An 18,427-nucleotide genomic window follows, 5' to 3' on the forward strand; every position below is an offset into this window, starting at 1 on the left:
TGCTATTAGTGATGGACTGAGTTTAAAAGCCATGCTATTAGTGATGGACTGAGTCAAAGTGAGAAGAAAGAGGAGAGGCCACGAGAAAGAAACTGCTACTGAAGCATTTCATTATTGGACAACATTGAAACAATTTGGCAAAAATTAAGCTACGTAATCACCCCAAAAATGTGCCATTCAAAGGGATCAAGTAAAATATATGTTTTTAAGAGTAGCCATGATATTGGCGCTGGTGTGAGTCAAAGTAGAGGAGGCAAAATAGAAATCACTACCAAACCATTTCAAAAGCAAATTGCTCTGAATCATCGTTAGGAGACGATGGGCAATGATCAGAGGCTCCTGCGGTTTATTGGAGAAAAATGCTGTCACCTCTTCGCACCAAGCAGAATGTGAAGCTCTACATGTTGAAAAATACAGTGCGGAAGGGGATGAGACATCGATAATTATCGAGCGAGAGAGACGCTGTTCTACCATTACGTCTCTTTAGCTTGCAGTGCAGTCAGGAACTGGTCTGTCTGTCAACCTATTTCCTTTGCCCGTCTCTACAGCAAGTTGACACAGACACACACACACACACACTACTGATCTCCCTTGCTAGTGAAAAATAACAAGCTCAACAAACAACACGTTAACGTGACAGCACTAGCCACAGGCGAGGATAGGCGTAACAGATCACGCAGTGTATTGTGGTTTTATCTCCCCCCTACAGGCAGTGTGCTGGACAGCTGAGGTAGGCAGAGTCAGGGTAGAGAGATGGGGAAGGATACAAGTTCTGGTAGAGGGGGATGAGGGATTTTAGAGCCCTGCTGGCATTGAGGGCTGTAGCCCGGACCATGGTGGGAAGGATCTTCTCATCCACTATGGCTCCATCAAACAGCGGCCCGAAAAATGGGACCTAGAGGGGGGATGGGGGGGGGGGGGGGGGGTATAGTGAGAAAAAGAAAACAACTAAGGAAGTTACCATTGATTAGATAAAGCCAGAACGATATAAGAAACTTTATAAACCAATAACAGTAAATAGTGGTCTTCGTCTATCAGATCCCAGGGAATGCAATGTTCATTTGATAAAATAACATAAAAGCACTTTATGGCTGATGTCGTTTCAGTGCCAGAATTGACTTTCATGAAAGCCAGACCTCCTTTCTGTCCTTATCTGGCCATCTTTCCACATTTCCCCAGACTCTGAAGGGACAGACCCATCTTCTAGCCATATCTATACCACAATTTAATTCTAAGAATCCTGTTGACCCGATTAGTCCGGACATAACTGAGCAGGAAGCAGGAGTGCCACGAGACATGTTTATTTGGTTTATATAAATATATATAAAATAGAACACTGCAGCAGGAATAGCTGTTATTGTCCATTGTAATTTTTCAGAACAATTATTTTTGTTTGTTTGTTGCTTTTAACCCAACCCCCCATGAGAAACACACACAAAAAAAGTGGGTTGGAAGCCAGGGTCAGTCAAGATGCGGCGCTCCTGGAGCAGTTTAGCAGTTAAGTGCCTTGCTCAAGGGCAATGACAGGAAATGGAATCTAGGATACCTTAATGTTAATGTGATGAAGAAAACATCTACAGACATGGGAGATTCGGGTGGATGTGGGACAGATCTGAACCTACCTCTGGCTTCTTGAGGATATGGATGCTGTACATGTGGTTCTTCATGGGGTAGATGATGATGAGGACGTCTCCAAACTCCGTGGGGATGATGCCTCTCCTGTAGTCTCGGGAGTGCTCCGACCACACGATGTGCACCTCGTCATTCCCAAGATGGCGTAGCTAGGAGGACAGGTGAGAGGAGGAGAGGGGAAGAGATAAGAGAGAGAGCAACAGGGTGAGTGTCCCCGTCTAGTCAATGTCGACGTTTTCAAAAATAGTGTTCAAGTTCATGTAATTCATTCACATGGCAGAGGACGATTGAACACAGTCACACTTTAAGTGAGAGCCTGGAGCTTGGTATCCCCGATGAATGTCAAAACTAAGGCCGTCTTTGTCTGATACTCATTCTCTCAGGGCCCCCTATTCAAAAAGCATCTCAGAGTAGGAGTGCTGATCTAGGATCAGTTTCCGCCCCCTGTTCATGTAATCTTTTTCATTGTGTTCTAAAAAGCAAAACTGTTCCTATATCAGCACTCCTACTGTGAAACTCTGAATAAAGTGTCTAAGGCTCCTTCATTCATCCAGGATCTTCTAACACATTGTGTCCTGTGTGGGGCAGGCAGAGAGGTCGCTGGATGCCTAAGACTCCTCTATCATTAACCTTGAAGAGTGACAGGAGCTGCCCCGCCACACGCTGCTTTAGACCCCAGTACCCATCCGTCTTCCACAGCTCACTCCATCTTCTCACATTCACTCCATCTTTCTAAAGCTTTCTCCATCTTACCGTTCACTCAATCACTGAGGGCCACAGTGTGTTCATTAGATACAAAAACTGACGAAAACAGGAGGGAGTACATGGACTTATCTAATAAGAAAAGCTCATAAAATGTTTGTTGTGTGCCCTAATGAACATGACCCTGGCCTGTATAGCACCTTGTTCTCATCCTCTGCTCTCAATAAATAGGAAACTAATTTTTTCCTCCGAGCAATTCACAAAATGTAATCCTTATCCATTGCAGAGCAGATAGCTGTTAGCTGCTGCATGAAACATCTCCCTCTTCACATATCACATCAGCAGCCCTCATTCATAAATCTTAAGACCCAGAGGGTGTGGATGTATTCTCAGCCTTCAACCTTCGATACGCCTGTCACCGTCTGTGGGGAGATGGGGGAACGGTACTAGTCAAAACAACAAATAAATATGCGGGGCTGGAGTGTGTATGTGTGTGAGACTGACTCTGTTTGTGTGTGTGTGTGTGTGTGTGTGTGTGTGTGTGTGTGTGTGTGTGTGTGTGTGTGTGTGCCTGCTGGCCGCTCTCTCGCTGGCTGAGCTGACACGCTTTAGTGTCTGGTTAACATGGTTTAGTGTCTATCTGCAGATCGCTCTGTTGGATAGCGTCTCCTCCAGCCTCTCCAAATCCAATCAGCTGCTGAGGAGTCATGATATGAGTTTAACCAGGGGGACAGCAACGGCCAGATCTAATTTGGCTACATTATGGCCATGTGCAGCGCGGACCGCCGGGTGAAGGGGGAGCAGAAGCGAGAGCTACGCTCCAGGCCCCTCACTATGACAGACATGTGATGGGTCCAAAATGGCACCCTATTCCCTATATAGTGCACTACTGGGCTCTGGTCGAAAGTAGTGCACTACATAGGAGAAGGGGTGCAATTTGGGACAAACAAGGGGGTTTGGGGGGCCCCCACCACCCACAGATACACTACATTACCAAAAGTATGTGGACACCTGCTCATCGAACACCTCATTCCAAAATCATGGGCATTAATAGGGAGTTGGTCCCCCCTTTTCTGATATAACAGCTTCCACTCTTCTGGGAAGGCTTCCCACTAGATGTTGGAACATTGCTGCGGGGATTTGCTTCCATTCAGTCACAAGAGCATTAGTGAAGTCAGGCACTGATGTTGGGCAACTAGGTCTGGCTCGCAGTCGGTGTTCCAATTCATCCCAAAGGTGTTCGATGGGGTTGAGGTCAGGGCTCTGTGCAAGCCAGTCAAGTTCTTCCACACCGATCTCGACAAACCATTTCTGTATGGACCTCGCTTTGTGCACTGGGGCATTGACATGCTGAAACAGGAAAGGGCTTTCCCCCAAACTGTTGCCACAAAGTTGGAAGCACAGAATCGTCTAGAATGTCATTGTATGCTGTAGCGTTAAAATGTCCCTTCACCTGAACTAAGGGGCCTAGCCCGAACCATTAAAAACAACCACAAACCATTATTCCTCTTCCATCAAACTTTACAGTTGGCACTATGCATTGGGGTAGGTAGCGTACTCCTGGCATCCCAATAACCCAGATTCGTTCATCGCACTGCCAGATGAAGAGTGATTCATCACTTCAGAGATTGTTTTTCCACTGCTCCAGAGCCCAATGGCGGCGAGATTTACACCATTCCAGCCGATGCTTGGCATTGCGCATGGTGATCTTAGGCTTGTGTGTGGCTGCTTGGCCATGGAAGCCAATTTCATGAAGCTCCCGACAAACAGTTCTTGTGCTGACGTTGCTTCCAGAGGCAGTTTGGAACTTGGTAGTGAGTGTTGCAACAGAGGACAGACGATTTTTACGTGCAACACGCTTCAGCACTCGGCGGTGACATTCTGTGAGCTTGTGTGGCCTACCACTTCACGGCTGAGCCGTTGTGGCTCCTAGATGTTTCCACTTCACAATAACAGCTCTTACAGTTGAAAGGGCAGCTCTAGCAGAGAAGTAATTTGACGAACTGACTTGTGGGAAAGGTGGCATCCTATGACGGTACCACGTTGAAAGTCACTGAGCTCTTCAGTAAGGCCATTCTACTGCCAATGTTTGTCAATGGAGATTGCATGGCTGCGTGCTCAATTTGTCTGAAATAGACGAATCTACTAATTTGAAATACTTTTGGCAATGTAGTGTACAAACCTTGCTTTGCTGCCATACATACCCACCTAAATTGCAGCAACTAATTATGAGTAGCGCGGTGAGGACTGGTGCAGTACATGAAGACAGACAGGCGTTTTGGGGGGCTGGAGGATGGAATGAGTGATTTGAGCAATGAAATGGGAGGCTCATATGTGAGATACGGTGGTTAGAATTTTCCTTCATTTTAGGGTCATATCTTAGAGGTCATCTGACCGACTGGATGCATGTTAGTTCACATTATCAGCAGTGTGAGTGAGGAACCAGACAGTGCTCACAGGAAGCAAGCAATCAGTGGTGTTTCAGGTCGTTATTCAACCCCTCAAATCAGACTGTGATAAAAGACACCCCTCCTCTCTCTAAACCGCTCATCACAGCTAACGATCCATCTGCTTATTACAGGTCATTATACACCACAATGTTCCTCTGGTACAATCCCAATCCTCTCATCTACTATACTCAATATGAAAACACTGCATCTATGCGTGTGTATTATTGGCCATCGCTATAAACCAATTAGAACGTCACCCCATGAACGTATTTCTCAGGTCATATTAGGTTCCTCCCAAAACATACAGTGAGGGAAAAAAGTATTTGATCCCCTGCTGATTTTGTACATTTGCCCACTGACAAAGAAATGATCAGTCTATAATTTTAATGGTAGGTTTATTTGAACAGTGAGAGACAGAATAACAAAAAAAAATCCAGAAAAACACAGGTCAAAAATGTTATAAATTGATTTGCTTTTTAAATATAAAATTTTACCCCCTTTTCTCCCCAATTTCGTGGTATCCAATTGTTAGTAGTTACTATCTTGTCTCATCGCTACAACTCCCGTACGGGCTCGGGAGAGACGAAGGTCGAAAGCCATTCGCCCTCCGAAACACAACCCAACCGCACTGCTTCTTAACACAGCGCGCCTCCAGCCAGCCGCACCAATGTGTCGGAGGAAACACCGTGCACCTGGCTCCCTTGATGAGCGCGCACTGCACCCGGCACGCCACAGGAGTCGCTGGTCCGCGATGAGACAAGGATATCCCTACCGGCCAAACCCCCCCTAACCTGGACGACGCTAGGTCAATTGTGCGTCGCCCCACGGACCTCCCGGTCGCGGCCGGCTGCGACAGAGCCTGGGCACGAACCCAGAGTCTCTGGTGGCGCAGCTAGCGCTGCGATGCAGTGCCCTAGACCACTGCGCCACCCGGGAGGCCCTTGATTTGCATTTTAATGAGGGAAATAAGTATTTGACCCCCTCTCAATCAGAAAGATTTCTGGCTCCCAGGTGTCTTTTATACAGTTAACGAGCTGAGATTAGGAGCACACTCTTAAAGGCAGTGCTCCTAATCTCAGTTTGTTACCTGTATAAAAGACACCTGTCCACAGAAGCAATCAATCAATCAGATTCCATACTCTCCACCATGGCCAAGACCAAAGAGCTCTCCAAGGATGTCAGGGACAAGATTGTAGACCTACACGAGGCTGGAATGGGCAACAAGACCATCGCCAAGCAGCTTAGTGAGAAGGTGACAACAGTTGGTGCGATGATTCGCAAATGGAAGAAACACAAAAGAACTGTCAATCCCCCTCAGCCTGGGGCTCCATGCAAGATCTCACCTCGTGGAGTTGCAATGATCATGAGAACGGTGAGGAATCAGCCCAGAACTACACGGGAGGATCTTGTCAATGATCTCAAGGCAGCTGGGACCATAGTCACCAAGAAAACAATTGGTAACACACCTTGCAGTGCCCGCAAGGTCCCCCTGCTCAAGAAAGCACATATACATGCCCATCTGAAGTTTGCCAATGAACATCTGAATGGTTCAGAGGACAACTGGGTGAAAGTGTTGTGGTCAGATGAGACCAAAATGGAGCTCTTTGGCATCAACTCAAGGAGGAGGAATGCTGGCTATGACCCCAAGAACACCATCCCCACCGTCAAACATGGAGTGGGAAACATTATGCTTTGGGGGTGTTTTTCTGCTAAGGGGACAGGACAACTTCACCGCATCAAAGGGACAATGGACGGGGCAATGTACCGTCAAATCTTGGGTGAGAACCTCCTTCCCTCAGCCAGGGCATTGAAAATGGGTCGTGGATGGGTATTCCAGCATGACAATGACCCAAAACACACGGCCAAGGCAACAAAGGAGTGGCTCAAGAAGAAGCACATTAAGGTCCTGGAGTGGCCTAGCCAGTCTCCAGACCTTAATCCCATAGAAAATCTGTGGAGGGAGCTGAAGGTTCGAGTTGCCAAACGTCAGCCTGGAAACCTTAATGACTTGGAGAAGATCTGCAAAGAGGAGTGGGACAAAATCCCTCCTGAGATGTGTGCAAACCTGGTGGCCAACTACAAGAAACGTCTGACCTCTGTGATTGCCAACAAGGGTTTTGCCACCAAGTACTAAGTCATGTTTTGCAGAGGGGTCAAACACGTATTTCCCTCATTAAAATGCAAATCAATTTATAACATTTTTGACATGCGTTTTTCTGGATTTTTTTGTTATTCTGTCTCTCACTGTTCAAATAAACCTACCATTAAAATTATAGACTGATCATTTCTTTGTCAGTGGGCAAACGTACAAAATCAGCAGGGGATCAAATAGTTTTATCCCTCACTGTACACACCCCATTTCAATATTCCCCTCCTGTCGGTCTGCGTTCATTAATGAGTCTGTTGTTGGTATAAGCAGCACCTTAGTGTCTGGCCAGGGCTGTGTGTGTAATGCCACTGTTGAAGACGGATGCTAGGGGAAGTGAGGGGACAGCTCTAAAGATACTTCATTGTTCATCGCCGCGGACATCTATGGCTACAGGCTGTATCATGGGCCGGCCTCACAGGCAAACTCATTACAGCCCAAGCCCTCTGCGCTCTTATTCCATTTCTGCCTGCTGAAAAATAATACCAATGCAGATGGACATTCGTAGAAGAGGACAAAAACAACAGAGAGAGGTGAAGTCTGAGGTAAAAGTGACGGAGGGGGAAAGAGAGAGAAACGCTGCCGTGTTCCAACGGGGGGGAGAAAAGATAAATAATTAGGTGAGTGAGGTAAAGGGAGAGGAGGCTAGACGGAAGGAGAAAGGGCTTCATGAGGACATAAGAGAGAGGGGGATTAAGGTGAGAATATTGTTTCTCCCCCTTTCCCCCTGTTGCTGGAAGGACATTTCATTTCCTCTACTTTTCTGTAGCAAAACATGGCATGTTTCTCTGTGGGGCTCAAGTTCACACAGAAACAGCTCTCTGCAGGTAGAAATGTGAGCCACCTGAGAGAGCTGGTCATATAATGGTTAGTAGCGGACTACGAACAGCGCCGTCTGAGACTGTCTTTTTGTTCCGCATTGTAGGAGTCGGGTGGTACAGACAAGCACTACAGAGTGATGTCTGTGTAAGAGACACAGAGCAGACATTGGGTATCTCTCTCTGTAGGGGATCAGTGGTCATCTAAGGTTGCAACACAAAATAACCTACAGCCTGCTGACTGGGTGAAAAGGGAGTGAGCGGTACAGACAGATTGTGCGCATCTCAATGAGAGAGCATAACAGGGTTGCAGTCGGACATTACTTTTTTCCACAAAGACGTCAACTACCATTTCCTGGAACATCATAACAGACCTTTTTGGTGAGTGAGTCGTCAGAGTCGGGGGGCATGCGTGTGGAGACGTGGAACATGACCTCGACGGTAGAGGTGGCGAAGTAAGGCGTGGTCAGACCCGTGCTCTTGTTCCTCTGAAGACCTCCCATGAAGCCACAGTGACTGGTCAGATTCACCTGTTACACACACACACACAAAGGACCATCATCACTGGACACAACCATACATTAACCCTAACAACCACCCACGTCACAAAGTCCCTCCAAGAGGCAGAAAACAATACAATGTAATATTAATATAACTCACTATTAATGATACATATAAGGCTTATATAAAGTGATGCTGAAAGGTTGTAGTGCAGAGAGTAGGGGTCTGTCTTACCTCCCAGCCCAGCCCAGAGACAAAGTCCTCGTAGGCCTGACTACCACTGGTGTTAGACAGGATAGAGTGCTTGTCCTCTTGCCCCTCCGCCACGTAAAACACGGCTATCTTGTGAGTCTCTCGACTAGAGGAAAAGAGGGGCATTGGGAGAAAAGACAATGAACAAGAAGAGAAAGATAAGGACATATTTTTGTTGTTCCCTAAAAGTAAAAGTCACTTTTTCAGTCTGAAAGAGAAACAGTAACTTACCACTGCCTGGAGTCGAGGTTCTTCAGCTCTCTAAGCAGTTTCTCGTTCTTCTTCAGGAGATGGAAGTTACTCCTATGACCGAAAACAAGTGTATATGCCATTGGCATAAATAATTGTGGCATAGATTCTACAGAGCCTACAGATTATATTTACAACACCATGAGGTCTTGGTATAGATTCTAAAGATTATCAAGCTTGACTGCAACAACACACGGAGTATGGACAAAGTATCTATTCTAGTCTATTCTACAACAACAAGGCCCTGCATCCTCACTCCCTACAGGCAGACAGTGATCAGGTGATTAGGGCTATAGTCCACATACATTCACTAAGTAGCCCCAGACCTCTCCCTCCAGACTCTCTCTCCACCATGAACAGGCCCACACTACTAAATGGCCACCTCTTCGTTTTAGTCACAGTATTTCCTGGAAAATCAGACCAATCGAGTCAAACCGCAGCCAAACAAGACGCATGCAGTGGTGGCAGTAACTCTGAGACCCCCCCCCCCAAAAAAAAATCACTCAAGATTTTTAGCCAAAAACACAACTACTCTGCTACTTTATAGCAAGTATTGCACAGATGATCCTGAGAAATCAATAAGCTTAGATCTTAGTTACCAGCGTCACAACATGAGATATGGAGTTTTTAAAATTGTGCATTATGTTCTCCCATCTGGAGCTTGAACATTAGCAGCTTAGTGTAGGCGAGAGGTCCTCAAGTGGGGGGTGTAAAAGCCACAACTACTTTCATGAAAGGACTTTGTTTCGTGGTGTTTCTCCTCCTCCCACCCTTTCACCATTTGAGTATGGGCCTCTTTATTAGCTTGTTACAACGTAATGGTCTTCATTTTCTCCATTGAAAGTGAGCCATTTCAGAGGCGGCAAGCGGGAACAGCATGAAAGGCCGTTATTACACAGTGCCTGCAAGCTCGCTACCCCCGAGAGTGAATTGCAATATATTAGTCTAACGAGGAATAAACCGCAGTGTTTCCACTAGTCAAAATAATTTTCATGATGGAAAATGCTGTCAGTGTAAACTTAAACTACTAAAACCAGATAAAGTATGTAGAAAAGATAAAAAGGAGCTATATATTTTTGATAAGATCATCTTTTAAAACTAACAATCACCAATAAAAAATAGACAGTCTAAAGTCGCTAACAGACAGCGTGCACTAGAAAGGTTGGCCCATTCATTTTCAATGAAGCCTAGACCGGGGCAAAATTCTATCCAGGCGGAGCGGTCAGTGGTGCTCGTGCCCGAGGAAGCAAAGCAGCCGAGGCGGAGAAAATAGGATTCTGCTCTATTTTTGAAGCTGTGCTGTCGTTGTTGACCAATCACAGTAGAAAACGTTGCCTGCGTGGTGATACGTCTGCACGCATGTCCAACAGCAGCACCAGCTCACTTGCCCACTCTAGCTAGCTAACACTATCAGTTTACAGAGTCATTCCAGTAATCCATGTCCTTAGTCTGCTTGTCTTCAGCAAACTGTTTGCGGGATTTCTTGTGCATCAACTTTAGAAGAGGCTTCCTTCTGGGACGACAGCCATGCAGACCAATTTGATGCAGTGTACGGCGTATGGTCTGAGCACTGACAGGCTGACCCCCCACCCCTTCAACCTCTGCAGAAATGCTGGCAGCACTCATACYTCTATTTCCCAAAGACAACCTCTGGAMATGACGCTGAGCACGTGCACTCAACTTCTTTGGTCGACCATGGCGAGGCCTGTTCTGAGTGGAACCTGTCCAGTTAAACCGCTGTATGGTCTTGGCCACCGTGCTGCAGCTCAGTTTCAGGGTCTTGGCAATCTTCTTATAGCCCAGGCCATCTTTATGTAGAGCAACAATTCTTTTTTTCAGATCCTCAGAGAGTTCTTTGCCATGAGGTGCCATGTTGAACTTCCAGTGACCAGTCAGTATGAGGGAGTGTGAGAGCGATGACACCAAATTTAACACACCTGCTCCCCATTCACACCTGAGACRTTGTAACACTAACGAGTCACATGACACCGGGGAGGGAAAATGGCTAATTGGGCCCAATTTGGACATTTTCACTTAGGGGTGTACTCACTTTTGTTGCCAGCGGTTTAGACATTAATGGCTGTGTGTTGAGTTATTTTGAGGGGACAGCAAATTTACACTGTTATACAAGCTGTACACTCACTACTTTACATTGTAGCAAAGTGTCATTTCTTCAGTGGTGTCACATGAAAAGATATACTCAAATATTTAGAAAAATGTGAGGGGTGTACTCACTTTTGTGATATACTGTATATACGTTTTTATGCATGCTTATAGTCTTATACCGATTATTTATTCGCACGTTGATAATGTTTGTTTATTTTGTTGCTATGGTCACCGGTGGCCCTCGTGTGTGAAGGCACTAGCAGCTTTGACGAGAGCGACAAGTCGTTTACTACGCGGGGTACTCTAGGTGATATTCTGCTGGCTGTCTGAAAAGGGTTAAAAATGCATATATATTTTTTAATAATGCTTGAGCCACTCATGGAAAAAATGTGTAGAATTGGAGGAATTAGCTTTAAAACAGCAAATAAAATATCTGCAGCCAAGAGGACCTTTAAAAACTTTAGTTAAGACCCCGCAATTGGCTACGCCCACTACGCTAACTTAAAAAAAAAAGTTTTTAATTTCCTTTATTTAACTAGGCAAGTCAGTTAAGAACAAATTCTTTTTTTCCAATGACGGCCTAGGAACAGTGGGTTAACTGTATTGTTCAGGGGCAGAACGACTGATTTTTACCTTGTCAGTACAAGGATTCGATCTTGCAACCTTTCGGTTACTAGTCCAAGGCTCTAACAACTAGGCTACCTGCCGCCCCAACTTTGCCACAGCTGCTGAAAACAACCCAAGGGGAAACACTGAATGTGGTATGAATGCCAGGGGAAGGAAAGTGATGCATTTTCCCCCCATTTAAAATCATGATTTAATAAAATGTTTTTTTTTAAAGGAGAGAGAGGCAGGGTTTTTAAAAGTCTGTGTCCTTTTATTCTCCCTTTCTGTGATGGGAGTAGGCTAATAAATGTATGTTCTAGTGCCTGACCCTCCATTCCACTCATAAGATAAGAGATCTTTCATATAAACCCCATCACACTCATAAACCCCCCCCCCATTCAAAACACATAAACCTGTTAAAGATATATTTTCGGACGAGTAATGAAGGGGAGAAATTAATGGAAGGGGCTATTTTTATGTCGAGCACTGCTCCTGGATAGATGGATGGAGAAAACATGTGTTCACTGATAAACACGGCCATTAGGGCTCGATGTGATGCGCGGTTTCCATTTAGCTCAATTAGTTCTCATCAATAAAGACCCAGCATCCATCTCTCGTAATACAATGAGATAATACTTCAAAGACATCAATGAAAAAAGCCACCAGAAATAGCTGCTTAAGGAAATGGATCTATGTAAAGTAATATATGTGAAGTGTGGTGATAATGAGGTGGATGAGATTATAGAGAGAGAAAACAGAAAGAGACAGACAGACGGACACACAGAGAGAGAAGAGAGAGAGAGAGAGGAGAGAGAAAGAGGGGGGGGGGGGAGATGAACAGCGAAAGACAGAGAGGGAGATAAACAGAAAGACAAAGAGAGAGAGTGCGAGAGAGAGAGTGAGAGAGCTGGACTAGTCTAAGCTGATTATACTAAATCTGACGGGCTGAGAGACAAACAAGGCTTGCGGTAGCGTGACACAGAATGCAGTTTCCCACTATCTGAATTTAGCACAGTACCTAGAACAAGCTAGGGAAACAAGCCAAAGCCGACAACAAGCTACAGTTAAATCATCACATACCCATCCTCTACCTGAATCTACTGGATCTCTAAAACATTGTCATCAAATGTCCCAGTTCTCTAAATTAATACCAACAGAATACATCTATTTCATTATAAAAACTTAATCAACTGTAAACTATGATTTTGGTTGTGTTCAGTAGGCATAGTGTAGCAAAACTTTTTTAAACGGTTTGAAATGGAAACTGAAATTGGGCTTTTCATTTTGGACAAGGTAGTACCTCGCTTTCACTCAGTTTCAAAAAGTTTTCTCCTGCTTCATGCCCCACTGAACAGGACCCTAGTTTGTGGTGTGGTTGGTCTCTCTTTCACCTCTTCTCCCAGGAGTTCATGCCCAGGATGTTGAGTAGCAGCCTGCAGTAGTAAAAGGCTCGACTGGGGCCTGTGGGGCTCCGGCTCCCCCTGCTCCACAGCCCTCATGCTCAGCCATTCCCCCTGTGCACCGCAAAGTCCCTCTCTCAGCACACTGCTTCAGGATGGCATTGATCACGCGTTCTCCTGCTTCTCCGAGACGCAGACAGGGGCGGGCGGGGATGTTGAGGGGGGCCTCCGGCACGCTGAAGGCACTCGGGGCTGGAGTAACCCAGGTACTGCAGCATCTCATCTAGAACGTCATCTTCTCGTAGGGAGTCCCAGGACGGAACCACCTCCCGACACACACGCTTGGCCTGCGGGGCCATCAGCTCCATGGCACTTTCCTCCTCCCCCTCTTCTTCCTCCTCCACAGCCTCCCCCTGCTCCTCCTCTCCCAGCTCATCCTCTCCCAGCACCACAACCACCTCTTCTTCTTCTTCCTCCTCCTCCAGTGCAGCCCCCTCTTCCCTGTCCTCCCTCTCGCCAAGCTCCCCTGCTCGGTTCTTCTCCCCATCTGTATTCGTTCTCTCTGTAGGTCTTTTACTGTAGAGGTGCAGGGGCTGGTTAGGAGCACCACAGTGAGGCGGGCCGTAGAGTACAGCCGAGTCCCACGAGTGTTTGCCGGAGATATCCCTAACAATAACCCTCACACAGGCGCTGGTAGTGGTGAGGCCTGCAGACATCCCACCTCCGGGCACACCGTCCTCAGCCCGGATCTGGAGACAGGACAGGAGGGTGGTACCGTTCAGGACAAAGAACTGTAGGTTGGGCCCGTCGAAGAGCTCTGGGGCCAGGTCAGGGCTCTCGCTGTAGGGGTTGTCCATGTTCTCACAGACATGGCTGGTCAAGGTAGCAGGGCCTCCAGACATGGGGTAGTGGCCAAGGTGGTTGACGAGGTGGGTGATGACTGTCCTGGCTGCGATGGAGATCAGACCATGCTGGATACGGCTCCGTACTACAGGGAGAGAGGAAGAATAAGGAGATAAAGAGAGGAAGAGCTCTACAATTAGAACAGGGGTATGTATTGGAATCTGTTTAATGTTGACATTTCAAGGCCAGTGTCAATAAACAGAGAAGAAATAGAAAAAGAGAAGTCAGCCAGTCAGTCAGTCAGCCAGTCAATAACATGTAGGTATCAGCTCATCCCAGTGGGACCAGGTATTTGTAGTGTCAGAGTTTATCTCCAACAGAGTGTAGAGGGATGAGGGAGAGGACTCTGTCTGTGGAATCTAGCCAATCAAAGCGCATTTAGGGTATGATGAAGAAATCAAGGTCTGTGTAGTAGAGCGCTAGATTCCAGTTAGAACACTAGATACCTCAATTGCTCCAACTGAGAATCTCTTTACATTTCTGTGTGGCACCATGCAGAGAACAAGCCAATGCCATCACACTCCGTGTGCTAGCAGCCATCCCTTTGCAATAAGCATAATTACAGTCCCACAGAGCTGCACAAACCCTGAGCAAGCCATTACAGGGAAAAAAGAATGTGTCTATCGACAGAACATGATGACAGGTTTCTCTCCCTCTCTCTCCAACAAAATCGAAGGTGCCCTTTCAGGTACAGGTCTCTCTTGCATAAGCACTTTTGATCTCAATGAGGCAAACCTGTATAAATAAAAAGGTAACATCTTCCCTTCCCTCTCTCCATCCAGCCATCCTCTGCCACACCAAAAGAAAAGGAGTGAAATAAACAAATAAATGGATAGATAGATAGAGGATTATAGATAGAGGACCCACCGGAGAGAAAGACAGTTAGTTGCTAACAACTTTGGAAGGAAAGCAGCATGCCTCACAAAGTGCTCCAATGATTAGTCATTTTCTCCTGATGGAAAAAGCTGCAGGTGCCCAGGTACAGAGGCTCCCTGCTGCTCTGAATCTAACACAGGAGTCAGGACACAGAGGAACCTAGCTGCATTCACATCACATTCAGTCCTTAGCACTGCTACCTTTAACAAGCCAGGCCACACCTAGCACTGATATAGTGGTACCCTCCATTAGACACCATGATGAAGAAGGCTACAGACATATCAGGGCTAGGCCAGACCTAAGGCAGAGCAGCCACACTGACTGGACTCAGCTCATCCATGTTCCCTCTCCTCATCAGATAGTTGGTATTATTTCAGTGGGGCAACAAAAATGTCTGGATCGGAATAACGGTAAAAACATGGTTATAGTTACTCTGTAGTGTAAAGTGCAACCAATATGTTTCTAAAAAGGGGCTTTTGAATATCCACGAGATTATATGGACTAAAACATGAACGAGTAGGATATGTAGAGATGACAATGTGACTGAGAAAAGGAGAAGTAGCAACAGAACAGGTAGTGTTCTTACCCTCGGTGACCGGCTGTAGTTTAGAGGAGCGTTCTGAGTCAGGGGAGTGGAGGGGCTCTGGTTCCTTCAGACTCTCCAGCAGCAGGAAGGGGTCGTAGTCAGGACTGGTCAGGTCTGACAGGTTCATGGGGAAATACCTGGGGCTGTTGAAGTTCTGGGCCCCATACACACAGCCATGCAGCACCTGTGAGTAGAGAAGGGAAGAAAGGGGAGATCGGAGAAAGCCCCAAGAAATCAATCAATTAACACTACCGTATTTCACATGACTGTAGTTTTCTATAGAGAGAGAAAGAAAGAAAGAAAGAGAGAAAGTAATTAAATTATCTGCCAATCCCGTCACTGTGCGTTTCCATGGAGACAGAGAGGGTGGTAATGGGAAGAGAGAATGCTGTGATTGAGTGCTGACTACCGAGGACTGACTACTGAGCAGTGAGTGAGTCTGGGTGCACTGAGTGCCAGCTGTGGCATGCATTAGGAAGGAGTCCCCCCAGTCTGTATTAAAGATGTAACGAAGCAGTCCTGAACTGTTCCACCATTAATGACTCCAGAGACAGATAGACATACTCCCTGCCACAGAAAGCCTCTGCTAATAGCTCCATTACTAAATAAAAAAAAACTAAACACAAAGAAATATTACTACATGGTTTGTGTTCGACACCCCCACTAGATGCTGCGGTCAACGTGAAGCAGAGATCTCTGCTAGCATATGTACAAGTAAAATCGGATACGTCGGCATTACAGTTGAAGTCAGAAGTTTACATACACTTAGGCTGGAGTCATTAAAACTTGTTTTTCAACCACCACAGATTTCTTGTTAACAAACTATAGTTTTGGCAAGTCGGTTAGGACATCTACTTTGTGCATGACAATTGTTCTCAGACAGATTATTTCACTGTATCACAATTCCAGCGGGTCAGAAGTTTACATACACTAAGTTGACTGTGCCTTTAAACAGCTTGGAAAATTACAGAAAATGATGTCACGGCTTTAGAAGCTTCTGATAGGCTAATTGACATCATTTGAGTCAATTGGAGGTGTACCTGTGGATGTATTTCCAGGCCTACCTTCAAACTCAGTCCCTCTTTGCTTGACATCATGGGAAAATCATCAAAAGAAATCAGCCAAGACCTCAGATAAAAAGTCTGGTTCATCCTTGGGAGCAATTTCCAAATGCCTGAAGGTACCACGTTCATCTGTACAAACAATAGTACGCAAGTATAAACACCATGGGACCACGCAGCCGTCATACCGCTCAGGAAGGAGACGCTTTCTGTCTCCTAGAGATGAACGTACTTTGGTATGAAAAGTACCTTGTGAAGATGCTGAGGAAACAGGTACAAAAGTATCTATATCCACAGTAAAACGAGTCCTATATCGACGTAACCTGAAAGGCCGCTCAGCAAGGAAGAAGCCGCTGCTCCAAAACCGCCATAAAAAAGCCAGACAATGGTTTGCAACTGCACATGGGGACAAAGATTGTACTTTTTGGAGAAATGTCCTCTGGTCTGATGAAACAAAAATAGAACTGTTTGCCATAATGACCATCGTTATGTTTGGAGGAAAAAGGGGGAGGCTTGTGAGCCGGAAAACACCATCACGTTGTGGGGGTGCTTTGCTGCAGGAGGGACAGGCGCACTTCACAAAATAGATGGCATCATGAGAAAGTAAAATGATGTGGATATATTGAAGCAATATTTCAAGACATCAGTCAGGAAGCTTGGTCGCAAATGGGTCTTCCAAATGAACAATGACCCCAAGCATACTTCCAAAGTTGTGGCAAAATGGCTTAAGGACAACAAAAGTCAAGGTAATGGAGTGGCCATCACAAAGCCCTGACCTCAATTCTATAGAAAATGTGTGGGCAGAACTGGAAAAGCGTGTGCGAGCAAGGAGGCCTACAAACCTGATTCAGTTACACCAGCTCTGTCAGGAGGAATGGCCAAAATTCACCCAACTTATTGTGGGAAGCTTGTGGAAGGCTACCCGAAACATTTGACCCATGTTAAACAATTTAAAGGCAATGCTACCAAATACTAATTGAATGTATGTACACTTCTGACCCACTGGGAATGTGACAAAAGCAATAAAAGCTGAAATAAATCATTCTCTATTTTATTATTCTGACATTTCACATTCTTAAAATAAAGTGGTGATCCTAACTGACCTAAGACAGGGAATTTTTACGATGATTAAATGTCAGGAATTGTGAAAAACTGAGTTTAAATGTATTTGGCTAAGGTGTATGTAAACTTCCGACAAACTGTATATATTGTCTTGAAGTCAATCAATTCACAATGCTACTTCAGAAAGCTCATATAGAATGTTCCATTTTTGGATTGGGCATACCTTATAGATACAGCTGATGACAGACTTGTCTGGCTTGTCCTTGTCAGGGCTGAGTGTTTGGACAGGCTGCAGCAGAGTCTTAGGAGGCAGAGCCATCACCCAGTCCAGGAGGCACAACAGCAGAGACACCACCAACTAGGGACAGACAGACCACAACAAATACAGTTTGATTACATCAATAAAGCAGAGAACAAAATACTGGATCATGACAGAAAATGAATTGTGCTTCTGCAAAAAAACATGTCAGGCCAGTACTGTAAACAGAAAACTAACAGTAACATTGTATTATTAATAGGTCTCCATTTGACTAGGAGAGTTGTGTATGAGGTGAGGTGACATACCCTCTTGTCCAGTTCATGAGGGGAAGATTCTGTAGTGGGGAGCAGGTGAGTTACGGTCGCTATGAGGATCTGAAACAAGAGTCAAAACAAAATTGAAAGCAAAAATATATTGTATTGTTTTGTAATTTAAAAAGGATACTCTTGAAAAGTTCCAGGAATAATTTACATACCTTAACGCATAAATAAAATGGACACGCAAATTTACCTCAACTATTTTCTTTGGAGTGTCTGGGGGGAATTTCTGAAGGTCATCGACATAGTTTATGAGCAAGTGCAGAATGTCGGAGGCCACCAGCGCGACAGTTTTATTTGGAAACTGAAAAACAAAAAACAGACAAAAACACTCACTACTCTCAGCAGATGTAGAGTAGTGTAGAGCAGGGATGGGCAACTTGCGGCCCGCAGGCCCCCCCCTTTTGTAGGTCTGCAGATCAATCCCCCCGCCAAAAACACATAAAAAACATCTCAACTTACTGTTGAGAGTTAGAATAGTAGAATACACTATGTGCCATT

General features: G+C 45.5%; 1 protein-coding gene across 1 annotated transcript in view; it reads right to left on the minus strand.

Annotated features, from left to right (window-relative positions):
• Window positions 1-18,427, minus strand: part of LOC111968554 (ral GTPase-activating protein subunit alpha-1-like) — an 84,904-nt gene that overhangs the window by 16,434 nt on the left and 50,043 nt on the right. The window contains 14 exon segments of the mRNA XM_023994212.2: window positions 768-895; window positions 1,623-1,781; window positions 8,123-8,278; window positions 8,484-8,607; window positions 8,733-8,804; window positions 12,854-12,912; window positions 12,914-12,998; window positions 13,000-13,033; window positions 13,036-13,071; window positions 13,074-13,850; window positions 15,228-15,411; window positions 17,574-17,708; window positions 17,915-17,983; window positions 18,120-18,230. Coding sequence (XP_023849980.1) covers window positions 768-895; window positions 1,623-1,781; window positions 8,123-8,278; window positions 8,484-8,607; window positions 8,733-8,804; window positions 12,854-12,912; window positions 12,914-12,998; window positions 13,000-13,033; window positions 13,036-13,071; window positions 13,074-13,850; window positions 15,228-15,411; window positions 17,574-17,708; window positions 17,915-17,983; window positions 18,120-18,230 — 2,129 coding nt within the window.

Source organism: Salvelinus sp. IW2-2015, linkage group LG9 (genome assembly GCF_002910315.2).
Source record: "Salvelinus sp. IW2-2015 linkage group LG9, ASM291031v2, whole genome shotgun sequence".
Lineage (NCBI taxonomy): Eukaryota > Metazoa > Chordata > Actinopteri > Salmoniformes > Salmonidae > Salvelinus > Salvelinus sp. IW2-2015.